General features: G+C 38.5%; 1 protein-coding gene across 1 annotated transcript in view; it reads right to left on the minus strand.

Moving 5' to 3' along the window:
- GANC (glucosidase alpha, neutral C) overlaps nt 1–27,272 on the minus strand; it is a 74,091-nt gene continuing 46,819 nt past the window's right edge. Inside the window, exons 16-25 of the mRNA XM_037834218.1 lie at nt 26,130–26,226; nt 22,531–22,632; nt 21,167–21,410; nt 19,708–19,772; nt 18,217–18,293; nt 14,672–14,746; nt 3,807–3,920; nt 2,486–2,598; nt 1,818–1,921; nt 1–1,160 (exon numbers count right to left, since the gene is read on the minus strand). Of these exons, the coding sequence (XP_037690146.1) occupies nt 1,051–1,160; nt 1,818–1,921; nt 2,486–2,598; nt 3,807–3,920; nt 14,672–14,746; nt 18,217–18,293; nt 19,708–19,772; nt 21,167–21,410; nt 22,531–22,632; nt 26,130–26,226 (1,101 nt within the window). The 3' untranslated portion in view covers nt 1–1,050. The remainder of the gene's footprint in view (nt 1,161–1,817; nt 1,922–2,485; nt 2,599–3,806; nt 3,921–14,671; nt 14,747–18,216; nt 18,294–19,707; nt 19,773–21,166; nt 21,411–22,530; nt 22,633–26,129; nt 26,227–27,272) is intronic.

Here is a 27,272-nt window from a genome sequence, read left to right on the forward strand (position 1 = left end):
TAATACTGATCTTGTCTTTATTTAAAATTCTAATATTTTATTTATCATGGATTTTTGCTTTAATTTTGATTTTTAAAAATACTGCATTCAAATATTACCAAGATTGTGGAGTTTTTTGGAGTCCCTTAATTTTATGCCCAAGGGAAGTGCTTCACTCATCTCACCCTCATCCCAGCCGTGTTCTATTTCTGAAGTTTGGTGGTGGGGACATGGATATTTATTTCATTATTATTATTTATAGCTTACTCATGCTACAAATATTCTTTGGTTAGTAGACACTTTTTTTTTTTAATTTAAAATTACTTTATCAAATAAAAAAAAACATTTCCAAACAAAACAAAGCAAAGCAATGGGAAAAACAAATATCCTGAAATAACTTCATTCCTCTAATAAAAACAATTAAGAACAAGAAACTAGAGCTTTAATAAGATTAATTTGTAAATTTTAAGCCTGAAAAGCATGAAAGGGAAAAGACTTTGTGCTCCCAAGTTAAATCTCTAGGGGAGAATAACTCGCTGTTGCTGCTGAAAAGGGCTGTTGCGCCCACATCTGAGTGGGTGAAACATAACTGTGAGGGTTACCAGAGCCTTCCATCCACTTGGAGATAGGCCTGGAACAACTCAGCTGCTGCAGTCAGTTTGCCTCTGCTTCACGGCCTGAGTCAAGCCCAAAAAATGGGTCCCAGGAGGTGGGTTTGGTCCACATACTACATAAAACAAACCCCTCCAATCCTGCTCAAAGAGAGGCCATTCACTGGGCCACAGCATTTTACTTTGGCCCAAAAGGCAAAAGAAGATTCATGAACTCTATAAATGTCTCAGGACTTGTATTCAGGAGAAGAGGCAGTGTTTGACACAGTGTTATTAGTACTCTGAAAATGTAAAATCTGAAAAATAGTAAATCTATTGTTTATTAGCACGCTGTATGGTGACTTCACTATGAGCCAATGAAATCAGTCAGAGTGCAGCACAAATCTCAGAACAGGCCAGGGAAGGGGCGAGAGGTGCAGGCTGCTTCTTGCACTTGCTGGTCACTGGGGTCACTTCTTTTTTATTTGATGTGGACCTCCCAATCAGTGCCAATGTTTAGCGAGAGCTTCTCTAGACTCAGGGAGGATGTTTTGGCACAGTATGTAAAAGCCACCGTCTGTTCTTTCCCATCTAAATATCAAGACAATAAAAGAGAGAATATTTGATGAATATCTAGGGGGGAAAAAATCTTCTCTTTGACTCTGACGATGTTTTCTGACCCTATCATAAAACCCTTCACCCCATTTAGGAGAATCCAAATTAACACCTAGCTCTTTTACACATGGATTTCCAAGAATTTTTTTAAACACCAAACACTTCATTGTTTTGAGTGCAAGATTGGTTGAAAAGAAACCATAAAGAACACAGTGACTTGTTTAAGAAATTCCTAAGTAAGAAAGGATGTAAATCCCATCCTATGCCCTTTAATAAACTCCATAAACATAGACATGATTCTCCAGGGCTTCAGATATCTATATTCAGAAAAAACATTCAGAAATGCTACAATATTATTTCAAACCCCAAACAGCTGCTCTTAGAAAAGTATTAATAGCTTATAATAGGCAGCAACATCAATTCATGAAGAGAAGCAGGATTGCCTGGCCCAGGCTGGAGACTAGTATGTTTGATCTCTATGCTTGGACTAAGCATAGTACATCAGCTTGGGACTATTCATCTCCTCACTGGGGATATTCTATGTTTACACACACACACACACACACACACACACACACACACACACACACCAAAACAAATAAGCAAAAAGGTAAGAATAGCATGTTTCCTCACCAGATGAGTAGGTAGTTATAGAAGATGGCTGCTTCCTAAAGCCTAGGACCAAGATCTGCTCCACCACACACTTGCTGGGGTAATGAGCACTCTCATTGGCACAACTGGAACAGACATAAATGGTATTAGGAGAAGGAGAGGAATGGACATTGGATTTGTCACTAGGTCAACATGCTCAGCCTTGTCAGTTCTTCTATTTGTCCCTATGCAGGCATGAACTATAAAAGTGTCATGTTTAGAAAAGAAGATGAAAAGATGAAAAAATATAATTCTATATGCCAAGGAATAGCTAACCAATGGCCAAATCAATCTCTTCTAGCAAGCCATTTGGAGAGAACACTGAAGGACAAATGTGACTTGGGCACCTTGCAGTCAAATTGTAAGAAATTGGATACTTAATGCATTACCAAATGGATGAATGAGTGGAATTAATGCGAGCTTAGATTGTGTCCTTCTTTAGTTTTTAGAGAGAGTGGGAGAAAGGAAGATGTAAATAATAAGGAAGGGACATTCACAGTAAAGTGACTGAAAAATACTCTACTAATGTCCTTCATGATTCCTTTCTTTAAATGGAACCCTAAAACATCAGCTGTGCATTGCGGTTGAGGATTCCAAAAGGATAGCATAATTTATTTAAGAAAGCACAGAGGTTCTTTAGTTGCCATTACCTGTTGATCAAAACACCTGAACAGAATGAAAATTTCCTGTGTAAGAACTGCTTCTTGTGGAGGTACTGGAATGAATGTCCATCATCAAGATATAACTCACCTTCTGCAGAACCCTGGAAAGTGAATCACAGGTAGAGAATGTGCTTATAGCTTTATAGGAAAGGAACAACACATTAAAAAATTGTGAAAAATTATGTCAAACAAAGCTTGATATTCAAGCTGTACAAAGTAGTCAGTCTACAAACATATACATTGAATACCCAATCTCTCCTGACTAGATAGTGAAACAATATGAATAGGGAGTTCATATAAGAGGAGCACAGAATTAGGTATTGCTGAAAGAAATTTAAACCATAAAGCATGGTCAGTAGCATAGGCAGTTTCCCTGAATATACCATGCTAGAATGTGGCAATAAGGTCAAGAAAAGTTCTCAGAATGCTACAGAAGTTAAAAAAAAAAAAAAAATCAGTATATAATGGATGAGATCACCTATTTCTAGAAGACTCTCCATTTAAAGAATGGTATCTGGTTCCTACTGTTTTAAGGAGGACACCTTTTGCATATCAAAAAATGTCACAGCACTCCATGTCACAGACAGTGCTTGATGTTTTTGTATTCATTCCGTGGACTCTCATGTATCTGAGGCCCATAGCTTAGCCCTGAGAAGACATGCCTAGGTGAAACTGATGGAAAAGAAAATTGTAACTTAATTATTTTACAATATTTGCATAAGGGTAAAAATTTGTGTGTGTTTGGCTCTGTACTGTCTTTAGCAAATGAATAGGGACTAGGAAGGAGTCTGCTTTAGGGCTCATTTGGCTCAAAAGATCTTCTCAAAAGGATGATGAGTTCTGAATCCTCCCAGACCTTACCCAAAGAAACTTGAGTTGTCTGAGTCACCTGATAAGAAAATAAATCATTGTGTGGGTGCCCCTGAAATGGTGCACAGGCATCCTTTTACAGAAGACTGGTTTCAGGGCTAACCCATGTGGACTGGCTGCCTCTGGTCCAATAAGCTTTCAATCCTGTAGTATTCAATGCCAAGCTGCAGAGTGCCAAGGGTCACAGTCCCCCAGAAGGACATTTTTGTCATTCTGAGATCTCCGAGTTCCCTTAAGAACAATCCCAGAAAGTTGGAGAAGCTGGGTAATGATTCAGAAATGATTCAAAACCTTGATTTTTAAATAAACATCCGAAATAACTATCTCAGAGATGGGGTTCCCCACTTCTACATAGTTTCCCACACTCAAAAGGCTATCAGTGTAAAGAGATACAGGAATAACAAATGAGATGTGCAAAGGTAATAGATTTTCCAAATACCTTAGTGCTTAGAGCAACCCACAGTCCATATGGGGAATCAGTCATCCACCCAGCGGCTTTTCCTACTGTTGTCTTTACCGGTATCACACTTCCACCTCGCTGAAACACTGGTATCTGTAACAGAGCAACACTCTCATGGAAGAATATTCATACAAAGAAATTTCAAAGTAGAATTTTTAGATGTTTCATTGTACAAGACCCATATTCTTTACAAGTACAGACTTAAGGGCAAAATGAATTTGTGGGCACGAAGATGGCATTTCCAAATATGGATGCCCTGACATTAAAAGGAAAAGAGTTCAAACGATTTCTTTTTTTAAACTGTTAGGGAAATTTTTCATCCTTCATTATCCATACCTCTCTTTGTTGTTTTCTTCTATTAAATGCTGAACTATATTCTACCTCATTTATAAGTGGCCTTTCCTATTTTGTATTTTGTAATTCTCCTGTCAATATAGTAAACATATTTATTTTTAAAGCCCTGCCAGATAGTGAATTTTCCTGTCTGTGTAAGTGGGTCCATATGTAAGTGTGTATGTGTGTGTATATAAAAGCTGGTGGTTTCTTGGCTTAGAAAGACGACTTTGTTCTTGCAGCCATATTCTTCTTGTGCCTGGTTTCTCTGGATCTTGATGGTCTCATTTCTGAGGGAAAATCTGTAAACAGCTTCTGTTATGGAAGCCACCATGGGGGGCAATAAGTGACTGTAATGAACAGGGTTGTAGGCATGGGCATCCCTATGGATCTTCTAGAATGGACTCCTTCAGCAGGGAAAGCCCAGTAGGTTCCTGTCTCCCAGTATCATACCCGATGAGGAAGCTGTATGAATCACATTAGGACTTGCACTTTGCTCTGAGTAAAGTACAAGCTGGGAGAAGAGTACAAGAACATATGTGAAGGAGGGGAAACTAAGATGGCGGCTAGGTGAGACCAGACAAAAAACCTCCATGAAAAGCTCTAGATAAAAACCAGAAAGAGACCCAGAATACCGGTTACAGCAATGCACCAGCTGGACGAGGTCTGCTAGTTCCCAGGGGCCATATACTTGGTGAAACCGGGAGTCGGCATTCTGAAACGAGTGAGTAAGCTGGCTGGAAGACCCGCAGCCGCGCGGCAGTCTGGGGAAGCCAGGGTTTGGTGTTGGGAGACCGATGGGCTCTTTTAAAAAAAAAAAAAAAAAAAAAAGGGAAAAACCCAGGAGCGCCTGCAGCAGCGATAGTGGGAACCATGCAGTAAAACACAGCAAGAGGGGGCTGGGCCGGCCTCTCGGTGTCTGGCCTGGAAGATAGCCCGATGCAGATACCCTTGGGGCCAGGGGAATGGACGGGGGAGCCGAAAGCAGAAAGAAACCCCGTGGCTAGCAGCTGGCTCCCCGGAGGCCTGGATAAACTCCTGCCCGGGGCCGTGCCCACAGCCCAGAGCCCCACCAGTTGTCCTGGAGCTGGGAAGGAGGAACTGTGTGAGGAGGGTGGTGTTGAGACGCCCCGTTCAGCCATTTTTGCATCAAGCTGAAAGCGCCCCGGTACGGCCAGCGGCCCGGGGCTTCCCTTCAGGGACGGCGCACACTGGTGACATAGCATGCCATTCCCTCGGCAGAGGCACTGGAGGATCGCGGCTAGGCGGGGGGACCCGCTCGGAGAACCCAGGGACACTACGCCAAGTCCGGTGGTTTGTGGGACAGCGAGAGAGAGGGTCTGGGGCTGAAATGAAATGAAGGCTTAGACTCTTGCGGTGGCCTTTAATCTCTGGTAACCTGGGGTATTTGAATATTAAAGTTGTCCTTCCTCCCTGGCCACCCGTACACATGCCCCACATTCAGGGCAGACGGCTCCAGCAACACACCCAAACTGAGTTCTTCAACCTAACCCCACAAGAATCATTTCCCCACACACCGCAGGAACAAGGTTGAGAACTGACCTGAGGGGTATAGGTGACTCACAGATGCCATCTGCTGTACATCACCAAACTGTTTCTGAAAAATTAGATAGGTATTTTTTTTTACCACTTGAAAGAACCCTATCAAGCAAAACAAATGCCAAGAGGCCAAAAACAACAGAAAATCTCAATGCATATGATAAAACCAGATGATATGGAGAATCCAACTCCAAACACACAAATCAAGTTATCAGAAGAGACACAGTACTTGGCAAAATTAATTAAAGAACTACAATCGAGGAACGAAAACATGGCAAAAGATTTAAAGGACATCAAGAAGACCATGGCCCACGATATAAGCGACATAAAGAAGACCCTAGAAGAGCATAAAGAAGACAATACAAGAGTAAATAAAAAATAGAAGATCTTATGGAAATAAAAGAAACTGTTGGCCAAATTAAAAAGACTCTGGATACTCACAATACATGACTAGAGGAAACTGAACAACATCTCAGTGTCCTAGAAATCCACAGAACAGAGAATGAAAGAACAGAAGAAAGAAAGGAGAAAAAAATAAAAAAAAATTGAAATGGATCTCAGGGATACAATAGATAAAATAAAACATCCAAACTTAAGACTCATTGGTGTCCCAGAAGGGGAAGAGAAGGGTAAAGGTCTAGAAAGAGTATTCAAAGAAATTGTTGGGGAAAACTTCCCAAACTTTTTACACAATATAAATACACAAAGCATAAATGCCCAGCGAACTCCAAAGAGAATAAATCCAAATAAAACCAATCCGAGACATATTCTGATCAGACTGTCAAATACTGAAGAGAAGGAGCAAGTTCTGAAAGCAGCAAGAGAAAAGCAATTCACCACATACAAAGGAAACAACATAAGACTAAGTTGTAACTACTCAGTGGCCACCATGGAGGCAAGAAGGCAGTGCCACGACATATTTAAAATTCTGAGAGAGAAAAATTTCCAGCCAAGAATACTTTATCCAGCAAAACTCTCCTTCAAATTTGAGGGAGAGCTTAAATTTTTCACAGACAAACAAATGCTGAGAGACTTTGCCCATAAAAGACCTGCCCTCCTTCAGATTCTAAAGGGAGCCCTACTGACAGAGAAACAAAGAAAGGAGAAAGAGATAAAGAGAATTTTAACAGACATATATAGTACCTTACATCCCAAATCACCAGGACATTCATTTTTCTCTAGTGATCATGGATCTTTCTCCAGAAGGGACCATAAGCTGGGACATAAAACAAGCCTCAAGAAATTAAAAAAAAAAAATTGAATATACTCAAAGCACATTCTCCAACCACAATGGAATACAAATAGAAGTCAACAATTTTTGAACTGTAACTCCACTATTTACTTCCTACATGATATAAAATACACAAACTCTAATGGCAAATCAGTGGTTTTGAACTCAATGTAAAATATGTAATTTTAGACAACTATATAAAGGTGGGGGAATGGAGGAGTATAGGAGCATAGTTTATGTGTCCTATTGAAGTGAAGGTGGTATCAAAGAAAAACAAGATTGATATGGATTTAAGAGGTTAATTTTAGGGCCCACAGTAAACACAAAGAAATTATCAGAGAATATAACCATAGAGATGAAATGTAGAGTTTGGGTTAAGAGAAATGGAGGAAGGGGCAATGGGGAGTTCAGAAATGAGTGCAGAGTTGCTGTTTGAGGTGAAGGGAAATTTCTAGTAATGGAGGGTGGGAAAGAGCATTATAACATTCTAAATGTGATTAATCCCACTAATGGAAGGCTAGGGAGGGGGTGGAATGGGAAGATTTAGGCTGTATATATGCTTCCACAACTGAAAAAAAAAAAAAAAGTCTAAATAGATGACAATTGAATGCCAAGAATGAACTTGGATGGGATTGCAGGATAGAGGACAGGTGGCTCAAAGGGACACAGATGAGACATAAGGTAAAGGAAATATAGAATGTAAGCTTTATATCATTGTTGAATCTCTTGTACTTCTTAGCTGCGCTTAATGGGATTGCATAAAAGAATGTTCTTGTTCATGGGAAGCGTATATGTGAATTATAGTGTATGTTCAAGGATGTGTGCAGCTAGCTCTCATATGTTCAGAAGACAGAGCAATAGATGATGGATGATAGATAGGGAGGGAGTGAGGGAGGGAGGGAAAGAAATAGCGATGTGACAGCATGTTAAAGTTGGTGGATTGAGCTATCGGGGGAGGGGTGTCAGGGTATGCTGGAATTCTGTGTATGGGGTTAGTATTGTTTTTGCAACTGTTCCTATAACTTTGAATTTATTTCAAAATAACCCCCCCCCTCCGAAAAAAAGGAACATATGTGAAGTTGGGAGTGATGGTAGAGTAGTTAAGATGTCTACCTTCCACTTGACTCACAGTTGGCAGGAAGAAGTAAATTATACCTATCTACCTCCTCAACCCCCTCCCTGCCCCACTCCCCCCAGCAAATCTTCTTCCCCAAAGAGTGGAATGGGCTCTGGAGTGGGAGTCCAGCAGACCTGGGGGTTTGTCTCAATTCTGCCCAAATCCAGCTGTGACCCTGGACAAGTAATTTAACTTCTCTAAACCTCCATTACTTCACCTGTAGGTGTGGGGGATTAGAGTATATGATTGTTAAGGTCTCTTCCTAGATCTTAAAGTTGATATCTAAAATAACTTTCTTTATACTGAGTTTCATATTGCTGCTCATGATTTTTTCTTTTTAGTTATTTAAATGCAATGCTATTGAGATATATTCACACACTGTTGTAGTTTGCTAATGCTGGTGGAATGCAAAACACCAGGAATGGATTGGCTTTTATAAAAGGGGGTTTATTTGGTTACACAGCTACAGTCTCAAGGCCATAAAGTGTTCAAGTTGGGTACCTTCACTTGAGGATGGCCAATGGTGTCCGGAAAACCTCTGTTAGCTGGGAAGGCACGTGGCTGGTGTCTGCTCCAAAGTTCTGGTTTCAAAATGGCTTTCTCCCAGGATGTTCCTCTCTAGGCTGCAGTTCCTCAGAAATGTCACTCTTAGCTGGACTTGGGATATTTGTCCTCTCTTAGCTTCTCTGGAATAAGACTTTGCTTTCAATGGCTGTCTTCAAACTGTCTCTCATCTGCAACTCCTGTGCTTTCTTCAAAGTGTCCCTCTTGGCTGTAGCTCCTCTTCAAAATGTCACTCACAGCTGCACTGAGTTCCCTCTGCCCATCAGCTCATTTATATGGCTCCACCGATCAAGGCCCACCCAATGGGCGGGCCAACACTCCATGGAAATTATCCAATCAGAGTCATCACCCACAGCTGGGTGGGGCGCATCTCCACAGAAACACTCAAAGAATTACAATCTAATCAACACTGATAACGTCTGCCCACACAAAATTACATCAAAGATAATGGCGTTTGGGGGACACAATGTATTCAAACTGGCACACATACCATACAATCCATCCAAAGTATACAATCCATGGCTTATTATCACATAGTTGTGCATTCATCACCACAATCAATTTTAGAACATTTTCATTACTCCAAAAAAAAAAAGAAAAAAAAGAAACAAAAAGAAAAAAGAAAACCCAAAACATCCCATACCCCTTAAACCCTCTTATTATTATTTTTTTCCTTGCATACTTTATTTTATTACTCATCGAACCATACATTGGATAAAGGGGGTGTCAGTAAGAAAGTTTTTACAATTACATGGTAAGAAGATAAAAGCTGTATAGTTACACAATCATTAACAAAGATCAAGGCTATTGGATTAGAGTTCAACAATTTCAGGTACTTCCTTCTGGGTATACTGATACACTAGAAACTAAAAGAGAATATCTATATAATGATTCTGTAGTCATACTCATTTGTTAAATCCTAACTTCTCAATTACAACTCCTCCCTCTCATTCGATCATTCTCTCAATCTTCAGGGATATCTGGGCAATGACCATTCGAACTTCTTCATGCTGAAAAGGGGTGTCAACATTACGGTGTAGAGGAATGAAACTGCTTGATGTTCTTGGAGAGACTGGTATGTCTGTGTTTCAGGGCTTATCTGCTCATGACTTTTTAAAATAAGATCATTATCTATTTATCCATTTTCACATTACTTAGGACCTGTGATAATGGTTGTGTCTGAGATGCAGGAGAAAACTTTTCTTTAGAAACTCAGACAATTTGGATGGACCAGTCTGATTCTAACATCATAACTGATAACATTCCCTTGGGCCTAGAGGCCCAGGTGGAGGACACTCTGTATGATATATGTGGTAACCACCACCACGTTTTCCCTCTGTTTTCAATGTCATTATTTTTCTCAGACATTCAAAAGTAAACACATGAGGAAGGGGTGTGTGTTCCCTAATGTTTCACACTGTGAAATCACAGTATATACTATTTTTAACTTTTTTCCACTTTAACATAAAATTTGCAATATTAACCATTTTTAAGTGTACAATTCAGTGGCATTATTACATTCACAGTGTTGTGCAACTATCACTACTACCTGTTTCCAAAACTTTTTCATCATACCAAACAGAAACTTTCCATATTAAGCAATAACTCCCATTCCCTCTGCCCACAGCCCTTAGTAACCTATAATCCACTTCCTGTGTCTATGAATTTGCCTATTCTAGATATTTTATAAAAGTCATCTGTACCAGTTTATATATATTATGTCCCCCAGAAAAAGCCATGTTCTTTGATGCAGTCTTGTGGGGGCAGACATTAGTGGGGATTAAGTTGTAATTCTTTGAGTGTTTCCATGGAAATGCACCCTACCCAACTGTGGGTGATAACTCTGATTGGACAATTTCCATGGAGGTGTGGCCCTTCCCCTTCAGCATGGGCCTTGATTAGTTCACTGGGGCACTATATAAGCTCAGACAGAAGAAGCAGGATTGCCACAGCCAGGAGGGACACTTTGAAGAATTGCACAGGAGCTGAGAGAGGAACTGCAGTTTACAGAGACATTTTGGACATGGCCTTTGAAAGTGGACTTTTACTCTGGAGAAGCTAAGAAAGGACAAATGCCCCAAGAACAACTGAGAGTGACATTTTGGAGGAAGCAGACGCCTAGAGAGGACTGTCCTGGGAGAAAGCCATTTTGAAACCAGAACTCCGGAGGAGACACCAGCCACGTGCCTTCCCAGCTAACAAGTTTTCCGGACACCATTGGCCATGTTCCAGTGAAGGTACCTGATTGTTGATGTGTTAACTTGGACATTATGGCCTTAAGACTGTAACTGTGTAACCAAATAACCCCCCTTTTATAAAGCCAATCCATTTCTGGTGTTTTGCATCCCAGCAACACTAGCAAACTAGAACATCATCCTTAAGTCAATCACACAATATTTGTCCTTTTATGTCTGATTTATTTCACTTAGGATAATGTTTTCAAGGTTCATCCATGTTGTAGCATGCTCAGAACATCATATCTTTTTATGGCTGAATAACATTCCATTGTATGTATATATCACATCTCGTTTATTCATTCATCTGTTGATGGACATAGGTTATTTCGACCTCTTAGCTTTTGTGAATAATGCTGCTATCAACAATAGTGTACAAGAATCTGTTTGAGTCTCTATATTCAATTCTTTTGTAAATATACCTAGGAGTGGAATTACTGGGTCGTATGGTCTATGTTTAATCATTTGAGGAACTGCCAGACTATTTTCCACAATTGCTGCACCTTTTTACATTCCCACCACCAGTGCACAAGGGTTCCAATTTCTCTACATGCTTGCCAACACTTGTTATTTTCTGCATTTTTGAAAATAGCAATCCTAGTGTGTTTGAAGTGGTATCTAATTGTGGTTTTGATTTGCATTTCCCTAACCACTAATGATGGTGAGCTCTTTTCATATGCTTACTGGCCATTTATGTATCTTCTTTAGAGATATGTCTACTCAAATCCTTTGTTCATTGTAAAAAAAAATATATTTTGGAAAACTTTCAAATTTATAGGACAGTTACAAAAATACTACAAACTCCATACACAGAACTCCAACATACCCCTACATCCCCAGTGTTCCGGTTTGCTGATGCTGCCATTTTGCAAAACACCAGAAATGGATTGGCTTTTATAAAGGGGGTTTACTGGGTTACACAGGTACAGTCTTAAGGTCATAAAGAGTTCAAGGTAACTATCAAACTACAACCCAGAACCCATGAATCTCGAAGACAGTTGTATAAAAATGTAGCTTATGAGGGGTGACAATGGGATTGGGAAAGCCATAAGGACCAAACACCACTTTGTCTAGTTTATGGATGGATGTGTAGAAAAGTAGGGGAAGGAAACAAACAGACAAAGGTACCCAGTGTTCTTTTTTACTTCAATTGCTCTTTTTCACTCTAATTATTATTCTTGTTATTTTTGTGTGTGTGCTAATGAAGGTGTCAGGGATTGATTTAGGTGATGAATGTACAACTATGTAATGGTACTGTAAACAATCGAAAGTACAATTTGTTTTGTATGACTGCGTGGTATGTGAATATATCTCAATAAAATGATGATAAATATAAAAAAAAAAAAAAAAAAAAAAAAAAAAAAAAAAAAAAAAGAGTTCAAGGTAAGGCATCAGTAATAGGGTACCTTCACTGGAGAAAGGCCATTGGCGTCCAGAAAACCTCTGTTAGCTGGGAAGGCACATGGCTGGTGTCTGCTTGCTCCTAGGTTGCGTTTCAGCTCCTCTCTCAGCTCCTGTGCATTCTTCAAAGTGTCCCTCGTGGCTGCAGCTGCTCTGAGGTCCCTATGTTTGTGAGCTCTTTTTATAGGACTCCGTGAACTAATCAATATACAAAGGAGGGACATTTATAAGATAAACATCCCCACTGTCATAAGGAGAAACTGAAAGGAAAACAGGGCTTAAAGGACAAAAACAGTTCCTAAAACCTGCAGAGAAAACTTCATTAGATTTCAAAATCTGAGAGTCATTTACACAATGATGTTTTATCCTTGGGACTTGGGAGACAAGGAGTCCAACCCTTTCTAAGGGCCTCTGTGGCAGCCCTTTTCTGTCCAAACACTGTTGTGGTGAGTGCTCCAACATATTCACATACTGGGGAGACCACCTTCTTCTCAGCTCCACCCTCCTTAAGCTTCGGGGTGCCACCCGGACTCTGCCTCTCTGGGGAAAAAAGGTTCTCCCCTCTCTGAACAGTGGAGTGGTGGACAGGCTCTCCCCAGTTCCCAGGGAATGTGCTCCACCCTCTCTGGGGCCTGGGATGGCAGCACTGTTTCTGAGCACGGAACCCTGTTTTCCTTTCAGTTTCTCCTTATGGCAATGGGAATGTTTATCCTATGAATGTCCCTCCTTTGTATATTGGAAGCAGATAACTTGTTCTCAGTTTCACAAAATTGCACAGCCAGAGGGGAATTTTGCTTTTGGACAGACCAAGCCTGTGCCTGATTTTGACGAGATCTTGTACTTACCTATTGTTACTGAAATGATTTATTTAAGTTTTTGTGATATTGTGATTGGATGAATGCATTTTGTATTTGGAAAGAATATGTTTTTCTGGGGTCCAGGGGGTGGAATGAACTGGTTTGTATATATTATGTCCCCCAGAAAAAGCCATGTTCTTTGATGCAATCTTGTGGGGGCAGATGTATTAGTGTTGATTAAGTTGGAACCTTTGGATTAGGTCGTTTCCATGGAGATGTGACCCACCCAACTGTAGGTGATAATTCTGATTAGATAATTTCCATGGAGGCCTGGCCCCACCCATTCAGCATGAGCCTTGATTAGTTTACTAGAGCCCTATATAAGACTCAGACAGAAAGAGCTGCTGCTGCAACTTAGAGAGACATTTTGAAGATGGCCGTTGAAAGCACAGTTTTGCTGACGCTTTGGATGTACTAGCCCAGAGTTTGCCTCAAGAGGCTGATACAGAGACACTTTGGAGAATGCCACTTTGAAAACACAACCAGGAGCAAGCAGACGCCAGCCATATGCCTTCCCAGCTAACAGAGGTTTTCCAGACGCCAATGGCCTTTCTCCAGTGAAGGTACCCTATTGCTGATACCTTACCTTGGACAATTTATGACCTTAAGACTGTAACTGTGTAACCAAATAAACCCCCTTTTTAAAAGCCAATCCATCTCTGGTGTTTTGCAAATGGCAGCAATAGCAAACCAGAACAGTAGCTTTCTTGTGGATTCTTTAGGATTTTCTATATATCGGAACACATCATTTTCCATTCTTTTAATTTTTTAACAGCTTTATTGATGTAATCCACATGCCATGCAATTCTCACCTTTAAAGTGTACAATTAAGTGGGTTTCAGTTGTTCTAGTTTGCTAGGGTGCCAATAGCAGATACCATAAAATGGGTTGGCTTTTAGTAATGGGAATCTGTTAGCTTACAAGCTTACAGTTCTGAGGCCATGAAAATGTTCAAATCAAGGCTTAATCAAGATGATACTTTCTTCCTGAAGACGAGCTGCTAGTGATCTTGGACTCCTGTGTCACATGATAAGGCATCTGCTGGTCTGTCCTTTCTCTTCTTGGTTTCTTTGCTTTCAGGTTCTTGCTTCCCTGGTTTTCTCTCTCTTTGTCTGAATTTCATTCTCTTATAAAGGATTCCAGTAAGAAGATTAAGACCCATCCTGAATGAGGTAGGTCACACCTGAACTTAAGATCCTACTCACCAAAAATCCTACTTACAATGGGTCCACAGCCACAGAAATGGATTAACTTTAAGAACACACTTTTCTGGGGTACATATAGCTTCAAACCATCATGTTAGTATACTCACAGAGTTGGCAACCATCACCACAATTCATTTTTAAACATTTTCATTACTGCAAAAACCCTCTACCCATTAGAAGTCACTCCCATTGTTCCCCAAATCCTCCCCATGCTCCAGTCCCAGGCAACCACCAATCTACTTTCTGACTCCATATGTATGTGTTATGATGCAGAACACTAACATCCTTGGTTCCTTCTACATAGGTGCAATAGGTAAAAATAATAGCCTGAAAATAACTTACAGTGTCCAAAGTTACTGGGATCATCACAGTGCATGCTCCTTCCCAATGAGAAAATGTCTTAGAGTCATACCAGATCTAAAAAGGAAGAGACACAATGAAAAAGAGTATGTGTGCAACTCTGCTCACAATTTCATTATGTAGTAAAATATCTACTTATTTGGATTTCAAGTAACCTGAAAGCTAAAATAACCGTCATATATATATTTATATAATCATCTTTGGCAGAAGTTAGGAAGAATATATCCTCTTAAGAAGATTCCCAAAGGACTAACTAACCAAGTATCCTGACTGATTAATTTGACTAAAAGACCATTCATTTCTCCATCCATCCACACAAAACTTTTTTTATTGAACACCCCTTTATGTATTAGCTCCATGCTACATGCTGGGTATATACGAGTGCATAGAAATGACATAGTTCCCTCCCTTATGGATCTTACAGTCCAGTGTCCTCATGAAAATCTAACACTTCTAGCAGTAGAAGAGGGGGTGGAAAAGAGAAAACAACCATTTTTCAGGCAAATAATTTTACAAATATACAGGAGAAAAGGAAAACCTCAGAGAAGGAAATAGATCTCCTGGGAGAAAAATAAACGGAAAGTTAGTCATAGCAAAACTACCTTAGGTTACTACTATGTATCATTTTTTTTCTTTCAGAGTACAATTCAGGTGTACACGGCCCAGGGATTTAGTCGATGAGGGACCAAAAAGGTCCCACGATGTAATTTGATAGCATAAATCCTTAAGATACCATCAGAAGCAGCCAGAAAACAAAAACCCTCTTTTTTCTCTCTTCTAGCTCAGTACAATTTTTGGCAGCCACAGAGTCTGTTTCACATTTTCACCTCCTAGGATTACTACATACTTTATATAGCAGGTTGCTGAGTCTGTCACTGTCTTGCTGTGAATGTGACAGGGCTATGACTTGGCTATCATTAGCTACAGTGAACTTTTAAATCAACAGGATTAACCCTAATTTGGTCTTCATGTATTATCTTTGGTTAGATTCAATTTGTTAGTGTTCTGCCAAGGATTTTTGTGTCTATGTTTATAAGGGATGTTGTCTAAGTTTTTTTCTTTTATAATAATTTTCTCTGGTATCTCAATCTATTTCTCTCTCTCTTTTTGGTCAATTTCAATAGCTTTAGATAAAGAGCTGGTGGGAGTAGAAGGTACAAATTTGGTTCAAACAAAGTTTGGGGATCATCTGTCTGCCATTTCCAGAACTAATTAAAATGAGAGGTAAATGATATATGCTCTGGTGTCCAATAAAAAGATCTGTGGCCTATGAAGGTCTGAGATCTGGTACAAAATACCATGTGATCAAGGCTAGTGCTCAATCACTAAGCTCCTCATTCTGCAAGTACTTAAGTACTTACAGAGAGCCTACTATATGCCAGGTACCCATCTAGATACTGGGGATTCAGCCTTTAACATAAAAGATAAAAATCACTGCCCTTAAGGAGCTAACATACTAGCAGGAGAGACATATACTAACCAACAAAAATAAGCAAATATATGGCATGATAGAAGGTGGCAAGTTCTGTGGAGAAAAATAAAGTATGGAGGAGGGCTATTCAGCACCAGAGGGCAGTAGGCGTACTTTGTAATTTTAAATAGGTGGTCAGAGAAGGCTTCACTGAGGAGTATTTGAGCAAAAACTTGAAGGAGGTGAGAGAAAGAGCCATACAGAAATGGAGGCAAGAGTGACAGTGAGGGACTTCTGACAGCCCCTTTGCATGGTGTGATGTACTAGCTAGATAACTGAGGTAAGGGACAGGCCTGGCAAGAAACAAATAGTGGCTCTTTTATCTGGGGTTTGTGGAGATGTAGCAAGAGAAACAATCATAGAACACTCTGGAAAATAGTGCTGAAGGAATATCATACAAAGTCACAAAAATGTGCTTGCAGTGATAATAGGTTATTAGTTAAAATTTGTAGCCAAGTAAGAAAGGGAACAGGTTCCTCTTAATGGAAGCCTACTGTTTTGACACAACCTTTGTTGGAACTGACTTGAGAAACTCAGCAGAAATGCTAGGTAGGGCAATTTATTTAGCTGTTACTGTATTTAACCTCTGTCTCAGTTTCTACTTGGCAGTGAAACCTGTGCAAAGAGCCCTCATTTCAGAACTACAAATTCCTGGAGAAACCAAGAGGAAAGGACAAAATTCATTAACATTCTGGAGAAAAGCTTGGTTACTGTCATAGCAATAATGACAACTGTAGTGAGCCGAATGGTGGACTCCTCAAAAAGATAAAATTCACTTCCTAATCCACGAACCAGTGAATATTACCTTACATGGTAACAGATTTGAATGAGTTAAGGATCTTACAATAAGGAGATTATCCAGGATTATCCAGGTAGGGCCTAAATGCCATCACAAGTGTCCTTGTAAAAGAGAGACAGAAGAGGAGACAGACACACAGAAGAGAAAGAGATATGGAGGAGATGGAGGCAGAAAATGGAATGATGCGGCTACAGGCCAAGGAGCACCAAGGACAGCAAGAAGAGAGACATTGGAAGAGGTTTTCCCTCAGAGCCTCCAAAAGGAACTAATCTGGTTGCCACTTTGATTTTGCACTTTGAGCCTCCAGAGCCGTAACAGAACAAATTTTTGTTGTTTTAAGCCAACAAGTTTATGGTAGTATGTCACAGGAATCTCAGGAAACTAATACAATAACCAAACCTGTAAAACTGGATCAAGGGAGAACACTGGCACTGCACATGGTTTCATGTATGTTGCCATCCACTGCTTGATGGTATTGAGCAGGGAGTGTGGCCTGGTTCAGCTACCTCACTGTTTGCTTGGCAGTCCAGGAATACCTTGACACAGCGGTCAGTTCCACATCAGCTCAGAATCCTTCACGGCTTCTGTCTCTTCCTGCTGAAGCCTGGGGTAAGGCCAAAGGGCTCAGGCACTCTCTCCAAGGCCTGTCTCCTTCCTGCTCTCCATTCCACACCCTCTTACCCTGGTCTGACACCCTGAGTTTCTGCCTTCTCTCTCTCCTGGTCCCTTTGGATACATTCTTGGCCTGTCTCTGGAGGCCGCTGTTTTTATTTCCCATGGCTCTCTGCCCTGGTGCCCTGACTGAGTTTAGAGTCCTGGGCTTCAGCAGGTCCAGGATGATATTTCATACAGTGACAATGCTCAATGACAAAAACTAACAAAAGGGCAGAGGAAAGCTGGAGGGGCAGAGAAGGAACTCACCATTGTTACTTTTTATTTACTTTGGTGGTTTTCTGAAGATCATCTTTTGATAGCAGCAACTCTCAGGATTCAGAGAAGGCCAGAACAAAAGAATTCGATACCTCATAGTAGATCCTCTTTGGGGTCATCATCTATACATCTCCCTGTCCTCCATTAAGTATCTTGACCTCTGAGGACACTGGTCATGACTTACAAGAAATCTTCAATTGTTACAGTCATTTGGGCTATATTAACAACTGCATGCTTAAGAAATCACTTTTCTACAAGGAGCATATTCATCAGAATGAAGGGATGAGAGACAGACATATAAGCTATGTGGCTGTATTTTACTCTTACCTCATTGGATCCTGGTAGAAACACATCAACAATGGTGGCTTTTGGTTGTGTGACTGGATGAACCAATAAAGCACTTCCTAAAAAGTGAAGAGAAAGAAATACAGTTGAATATCAGTATAAAAGGTCTGAGAACATTCTTCCTCTTTAATTGAGAGCTCCTATGATTTGAAAGACTACTTCATTGTGAGCTTCTTGACGGTGAGTTGAACAAATAATTCATCAGAGAGGCATTGTTAGAAAGAGGAAGGGTGCTCAAAAAGGTGACTATTTTATCACCTGTCAGTAATCCACTTACGGCATATTAAGATTATGGGAAGGGGCCCTGACACAGTCTACCGCAGCCTCATTTTGTGCATAACTGCTAGCATGCCTATAGTCTGAAAGCACCATGGTACCTCTCCAAGTGCTTCAGTGTTTGCTGTGAGTGACTCTGATGATGATCAATCAGCCCACAACTGTTATCCAAAAGTGTGGTCAGTGTGGATGCTCAGAGTCTCTTGCTTGGGCAGGTATCACTGGGAAGGCTGCAGTCCCCTCAAAGGCAATTTGGGTTATTAATTTTGTTTTGACCTTGGCATCACATGTATGTAAAATTCATCCACTTATGAATTCATTCTTTTATTCAACAAATATTTACTGAGTGCCTACTGAAGCCAGGCATTGTGCTAGGCTCTGCGGATACAGTGGAAAATATCACAGACATGGGTTCCTACCCTTATGGAGTTTATAGTCAGTAAAGACATATTAAACATAATTGCAAATTAATTTGAGTTATGAGAAATACCAAAAAGGCAAAAGTACAAAATGAGATGAAAGTTATAGAGAGAAGGTACTGACTTTGAGTAGGGTAAGAGGAATTAGGTACAAGCAAGAAGTGATGGGGGAAGGTTTCTCTAAGGAAATGATAATTAAATTGACACCTAAAGGATGAGCAGACTTAGAGACTTTTTTTTTTTTTAATATTTTGGGGGTTTCATTGTTTAGAAACAAGGTTCACCTTCGGGAAACTCTTTGTTAAGCCTGGCTTCTCCAGCCCTGCTCCCAAGATGACAAATCCCCATGTTCTAGACTTGATGATTAATTCTTGTTAAAGAAAAGACCAACCAAAGAAAGGTTCTATTATTGCATATGAAATAAGCTCTTCTGGGTCTTTATTATATTCATCTGATCTGCTTTTTTTTATTTCCTGTCCTTGTAGTGGTCTCACAGGGCTTAGGAGTGAACAGGGTAAGAATTCATCCACAAATAGAATCGATTTATTTGAAGCTAATGAGAACATCATTATGAGATGTGTTACACCACAACAAAATAGTGCTATGATCCCATTAATGCAAATAGGTACTAGGAATCTGGGGACAGAATTTCTTTTATTTTTACTTTTTTTGCTTTCTTGGGATTAGGGATTTTTTTTTTAGTGCTTTTACACTATAAAATGTAATAAATCCTAATTACAGTTTTATTCATAAATAAAATTAATTAAGAAATGCTTACCCAGCATGTATTCATCTTCCACATCAAAAGTCTCTAAATCATCAGGGAACTCCACCCACAGAGGCCTGGAGAAAGGAAAAAAAAAACATTTCTTACTTGAGCACCATTAAATGTTTTAATTACAATTCAATGACTTTTAAGTTTTATAACTATTCAAAGGAAACTGGAAAGAGCCAAAGAGCCAAGACTCTTTTTCACATTATTCAAGATTTTATAAGCAATTGCTATGATTACTATATATTTTTCTTATGTGAAAGAGCTATCTATTAGTTCAAATATTCAGTGAAGGATTGAGAATTCTGGCAACTGCAACTTTTACTTCTGATTGCTGAGCACTAAATACTATTCTGATAGGCAGAATCAGAGCTTTGTGTGTCTCTAAAGGTCTAACACCTTTGGTATAAAACAAATTAAATATTTGTAAAACAGTATTTTACAATGATGATAATTCTGTGCCAGTTTTCATGCTGTCACTGCCTTTGATGTATCACTTAATCTTTACCTGTTTAAATGACAAGAACTGGCCTTGTTCTCAAAGCTGACACATTTTTGGAGGGTTAAGAAACTGCTGTGTGTACTGTTTTGATTATTGTTACTGTCACAGCTTTCTAGGAGGTATTGGCCTTATAGAAATAACAAAACTCTCATTAGCAATGTATCTGGATATGAATTTAATGGTTATAATCATTTTCTCAATTTCATGAGGGAAAGATAATTTTAGTAAGAGAAACTTATTTTTAGTTTATTCACTAGCCTTTGAAATAATATATTCCTTTCCTACTGAATGGTAACAAAGGAGTGGTCTCTAAACCTGGCCGATGTCTAGAATTACCAGGGAAACTTCTAACAAATATAGATACCTGGGACCTACTTCAGGTCTGGAGGTAGCCTTCAGACTTGTATTTTAAAAAATCTTCCTAGGTGATTCTGATCTGAGCCAGGTTTAGGAACTACTTGATCCAGAAGGTTTAGTGAATTATGTATATCTCTGTGTACATGGTTCTCTAACCTAGAAGGTTTTCATATCCTGACTTCAAAATAGAATTAGAATATAATTTACACACCAGGAAAATGTTCACCTCAAACTTGGAATGGTTTAGCCTTAAGGGTAAGGTAAAATCCAAGACTGGGAGAATAAATTATTCTTCAAGAGAGGATGCCAGTGAGTAAAATACGGAATGAATTCAGTTATAGTCAATTACCTTTTCTTTGAAATATTTCTATTTCTGTTTCTTATCAAATATTAACACTTAAATCACTGAGTAGGAGGGGTCTAGTTTTAATCTTCTGGGTCTCCTTGCTCACAGTTTGTGCTCAATAAATGGATTGAAACTATTCTTCCCTTTTTCTCTTGAAATCATTGAGGAATCACTCTGCTTCCCAGCCACCCCTCTGTTATAGACTGGTTGCTGAGGCACCTGGTTGGATGAAGCTTTTTTTTTTTTTTTTTTTTTTTTACCTCATGACAGGTTCAGAAGCCACATGTGCATGGTAGAACAGAGAGTACCAATAAGGCAAAAGGGTGTAGCGTGCTCTGATGGCTTCTCGGATGAGCCGCGTGTATTCCTCTCCAAAGAGCCAGGGTTCTCGCCGCTTGGTGTTTTTGGTAGCATGGCCACGGAAGAAGGGCTGGTAAGCTCCAGCCTGGTACCAACGCACAAGAAGCTCTGCTTCTGGATTCCCGATGAACCCGCCTACATCAGCTGGTTAGTCAAAGAAAGGCCAAATGGGGCTACCAGGTTTCCAACAAATTGTGCACACGGGTAAATTAAGGCCTTTGAAGACTGACAGCAATCAATTTTGCATACTCAAAATGACAAGACAAAACTGCGGTCTCAAAGAAGGGAATGCATTCTAAAAAAATGCAGCCTGGTTGGGATCTGACAATACGCTCTTTGGATATTCACTTTGACTGCATGATCAGCATTCCTGTATGTTCCTGAACACAGATAATAACAAAAATTGCAAAATGTCTGCCAGATTAAATAAGTGTGCATGTATGATGATGATGATGGGATTGGCAATTGATTTCCTTTGAAAGAAACAGTTGAACTAAGATAAAAATTATAGAAAGAACTAAAGAAAAACAGATAATCAGAATTAGAGGTTTAGGTAGAATTTCATGCTAAGCCTTTGAGCAGAATATGTGTTCCTGTATTGTAATGTGAACCTATGCCATAAAAACTCATGCATCAGAAAGAGTAGATATTAAGTTACTTCTGTTCCTACAGAAGACAAGGAGTAGCCGAAACTGTAGTAACGCTAAGTACCTTCCATATGTGGATCTTTTACCCGAAGGGACTTACTAGGATGCAGGGAAGGCAGCCCTTTAGAGAATTTTAACTAAATTTATCTTTCTCATGAACATATCTTTTTTTTTCCCCCCACAGATAAAATATGTCATAGAATTTTAAACCTGCTGAGTGGACAGGATTTCTGTAAGGCTGACTTTTGATCTGCTAAATTCTTTGCAGTTCTCTCCATTTTTCTTATTTTCAAGAAGAAAAGATGTTTCAGGAAGAGAAATTCAGTTATCTAAATCATCTAAGGAGGAAGTGACAAGAGAATGAGGGAAAAAGCACTCTGGCTCCCTTTTCGATGGTATTTCATGTCTTTAATTCAGACAAGACTCAACAGCTCTGAAGCATCCTTTTCACTTTTTTTCCTCTAATCTACATCCCTTCATTTTCCTTCATTTTCTCTTTCCCCAATTTATTTCTGTCCAAAGCAGCTAATGAGAAGGGATCTGTGAACAGCTTTGACAACTATATCCTGGTTTTTAATTTTATTTCACTTCAAGTCTCAGGATAGGACTCATCTCACCTCCACAAAAAGAGATCCCAGTGATGCTGAGAGTGAGTAACATTGGTATAGAAATTTTCAGGTAACTCCATTTGGATCTGTTGTCACCTGTCCACACAGCACCTTTGATCACGGGCAACAAGGTATTTAAAAAAAAAAAAAATCACAAAGCAACCTATGCATTCAATTTCATATTTAGAGATTCTGATTTTCTACAATGAAAATGTAGTAATTTTCTAATTAATACATTTAAAAAGTTATTAAAACTTGTCACACAATAGCATTTTATGATAATATTCTGAAATTGTACTTAATTTTGAAGTGCAATCAAATCTGATTTTAGAAGCATTTTTAAAAACCAGGTTTATTGAGGAATAATTTACATACAATAAAATGCACCTATTTTAAGTGAAGAGTTTGATGAGTTTTGAAAAATGTATATACCCATATAGCCACAACCAAAGAAAAGAATATTTCCCTTACTGCAAAAGTTCCCTGTTGCTTCTCTGCAGTCAATAACCCCCACTTTAGTCAACCACTGATTTGATTTCTATCTATTCTAGATTAGTCTTTTCTAGAATTTCATGTAAATGGAAACATACAATAAATAATCTTTTGTGTTTTAGCTTTTTTCACTCAGCATAACGTTTCTGAGATTCATCCATATTGTAGCTCACTTGCTGAGTAGTATTCGTGGTATGACTATACCACAAGTTGTTTATCCATTCACCTATATGGATTCTTTCCTGGTTTTAGCTATTATAAATAAAGTGGTTATAAACATTTAGGTATAAAACTTCGCAAGACATATGTTTTCATTTCTCTTGGATAAATACCTTGAAGTGGAATTGCAGGGTCATACGCAAATTATATGTTAAACATTTTAAGAAAGTTCCAAACTGTTTAGCAAAGTGGTTGTATTATTTTACATTCCCAACAGCAATTATGAGGGCTCCAGTTGCTTTATATTTTTCTCAACACTTGGGAGTGTCAGTCTTTTAAATTCTAGCCTTTCTAATGGGCGTACTGGTAACTCTCTGTGGTTTAATTTGTATTTCCCTAATAACTAACGATGTTGAGCGTTTTTCATGTGTTTATCATTCATTCATATATCTTCTTTTGTAAAGTGTATATTCAAATTTTTGCACATTTAAAAATTAGTTGTTTGTCATTTTATTGAGTTGTAAAAGTTCCTTATATATTCTGGATATGAGTCCTTTAACAGATATATATGTAAAATATTTTCTCTCTCTGCTTGCGTTTTCATTTTCCTAACAATGTCTCTGAAAGGATGGAAGTTTTTGGTTTTGATAAAGACTAGTTCATCATTTTTTTCTTTTATAGTTCATGCTGTTTGTGTTCTATCCAAGAAATCTTTGCCTATCTCAAAGTCACAAAGACTTTTTCTATGTTTTCTTCTGGAAGGTTGTTTTGTTTTGTTTCAGTTTTAGCTATTATTGCTTAGACCTATATTGCATTTTGGGTTAATTTTTGTTTATGGTGTGAGGTAATGGTCAAGGTTTATTTTTTTCCATTTTTGTTGAAAAAATCATCCTCTCTTCATTGAATTGCCTTGGCAACTTTGTTGCAAATCAATTGCTCATATATGTTTTGGACTACTTCTGGATTCTCTATTCTGTTCCATTGATATATATATATTCCTCCCTTCCCCCCAAAAAAAACCCTCTAAAATTTGAGAAGAGTGGTACAGTCCATACTGGGGAGACAAAACAACAGTCTTAATAACAACAGCTAACATTTATTGAGCCCTTACTGAGCCAGCATGTGCTAAATACTTAACTTCGATTATCCTACTTAATTATCATGACAACCCTATCAAGAAAATACTATTACTGACAATATTTTTATAGAAGGGGGAACTAAGGGAAACAGTGGATATATATAATCTACCCAGAGGCACAGTTATTAAGTGGCAGAGCCAGGATTTGAACCCAAGCAGTCTGATTCCAAAGCCAGTGCTCTTGCTCACTGTATGAGAGTTTGTAAAGACAGATTATATAACACTAAAAGGGATCCATAAGGGAAAAAATCCTTATTTTACTAAAACTGGATTACTCCTGTAGCATTTCTGTCTATCTCCTACCAAAATAGCTTTGGTGACTACTTTTGTCTTAATCTTCCATAGAAATTTTAGGCTGTGCTATGGCCAGAAAAGAAACATATTTTCAAGGGGCTGTTCTTTTTAAACAGTACTATAATAATTTCTCCTTGAATTCAAGTGAAATATGTATATATCATCAACATTATGGATTTTGAAATCCACATAACATCTTCACCAAGAAAGAAAGTTCATGTGAATATGCAGGTGCTTTTATGTCTCATATGGTTGTTTCATCGGAAGCTCTGTCTGGTTATTTGTCTCAGTTTATGACTTAACAAAATAGTGTTCTTTGTAATGCCCTGCTATATGATGGGACAAAGCTGAGAGCTTGACACAGAGTACTGAAGGCTAGGCAGTGGTCCAACATTTAAGACATCAAAGATAACTTAGTATTCATATCTTATGTTATCTTAACTATTGATTGTAAATGTTTTCATCAAAAATACTTTATAATGATTAAAAATGATACTTAGAATGTGGCAAATAGAGAAAAAGAAGAAAATTAAAATCACTCATAATCCTAAGGTACTGTACTTTCATGTATTTTATCTAAATATCTACCTACTTACCGATTTAGATTAATACCTAAATTTTTTTTTAATTGGGGTAATATATAAATACTTAGGCATTCTGCTTTTTTTTTTTTTTTTCCCATTTCTTGTCACATTTTCTCATGCAATTAAAGCTATCATTTTAAACAGTCTTATGATGGTCTATGGTTACACAATACTTTTTTTAAACCTATTCTCTTATTGTTAAGTATTTAGATTTTCTTTTCTTTCTTTCTTTTTTTTTTTTTTTTTTTGATTTTAGGAACTAATGCTTTGGGAGTGTCTCTGGACATGAATCTTTGCCTGAGATGACAATATTTTGGCTTTTTCCATGGTACCCAGGGGCTGGTATCCAGGGATAGGTAGAGTGGGAGACCTAATGTCCATGGTACAGTAGAGGCTGAATTCTTTAAACTAGAACCTAAGCTCCCAGTTATTTGGGCAAGACCAGGGTACTTAAAATAGCCTTCCTGCCATGGGGTGGTTTCATAGAACTATATCTGCAGTAGCTAGTACATCAGATTCAGTTATAGATGACCCTGCCCACCAGCAATAGCTAGATCGATTATTCTAAGCCATATTACTAAGTGGAACAGGTGGGCAAGAAGTGGAAGGGATGTGCTAGAAGTATATTTTTCCTGGTTTTGATAAATCAAACAGATAGGATCAGAGATAATCATCCCAGCAAACTGAGAACTTTTTAAGTCACTCTCCCAATGACTAAGCGGCCAGTGCATCAGTGGGAAACAAGTAACCACACATTATTCAAATTGGTTTATTCTGTCTCACAGGACAAAACACATACTTCGAGGCACATTACTCTGTATAAGCTAAGGCCTGCCCAATGGCTTCTGAAAGAGGAGGTATCAACACAGTAGCATAAATGGTAAAAAAAGACAGGTTGCCAATTTGAATTTTGAAGTCTGATAATATGAACTATTCCTTACCATACTTTTGTGATCCAGCAAAGAAAGAACGTGTAAGAACAAAGGGTCTCTCTTTCCCCTTAGATCGCTGTATCAGTCCTTCTGCAGTAGCCATTTGCTGTAACGTCAAATTTCAAAAGAGAAATAACTGGATTAGGGCATTGTGCAGACATCCCCAATAAGCGATTTAAAATGCAAAAAGCAAACAGTAGATGGGATTAGGAAATGGAAAATATTAAAATAAATCCAACAAAAATTTTTCATGATGTAGTAAAACTACTCTAAATTCCCCTATTTTATTAACAGTAGCAATGAAAATAATAGTAAATAATAACCTAAGCTAGCACTTATTCAGTGGTTACTATTGCTAGGCATTTTGTAAGATTTCTCTCGTATAATCTATACGACCTCCTTTGAGATACGTGGTTTTCACAGATGAAGAAACTGAGATTCAGTGAGGTTAAGTGACAAGTCCTGACCTATATAAGAAAATTCTCTAAATAAGCAGTTTGCAATTATAGCAAAAGGCTATTACAGAAGTAAAAAAATACTATTGGAAAACTGTGCTGTATGTAGCCAGTAGCTCACCCTGGAAATACCAATTGGTGAGACGACCATAGGAATAAAATTACATTCTAAAAAACCATTTGTATAAAATTAGGACAAATGACTGCCAAATCTTTCGGATGTGGCTGGCAAATGGCAGACAATTCTCCTTCTTTCTTTGAGAAGGCTAAATACTTAAGGAAAGCCTTATACATTTAAAAAGTATATTTATTACAATGCAAATGGTGATCCCTAATATAGACAATGGACAACAGTTAATGGTATAATTATAATATTGTTTCACTCACTGTAACAAAGGTACCATGCTAATTCAAATGCTTAATAATAGGGAAAACTGTGTATGTGTGAGGGAGGTATATAGGAACTCTGTGTTTTCGGCATGATTTTTCTGTAAATTGACGACTTCTCTAACAAGAAGATTACATTTATTGAAATCGTAGATCTGTGTTCTAAATCTTGCTTCCCTGGTATGAATGTAAGAGTGGAATTGAGAAATAATTGTTTTAATTCCCTTTGTTCTTGTATTTATACACTGCTTACTTCAATATAAGTTTTGAGGTAGTATCCAGCACCACTTACTAATTGCTCCTATCAAGG

This window comes from Choloepus didactylus, chromosome 4 (genome assembly GCF_015220235.1).
Source record: "Choloepus didactylus isolate mChoDid1 chromosome 4, mChoDid1.pri, whole genome shotgun sequence".
Lineage (NCBI taxonomy): Eukaryota > Metazoa > Chordata > Mammalia > Pilosa > Megalonychidae > Choloepus > Choloepus didactylus.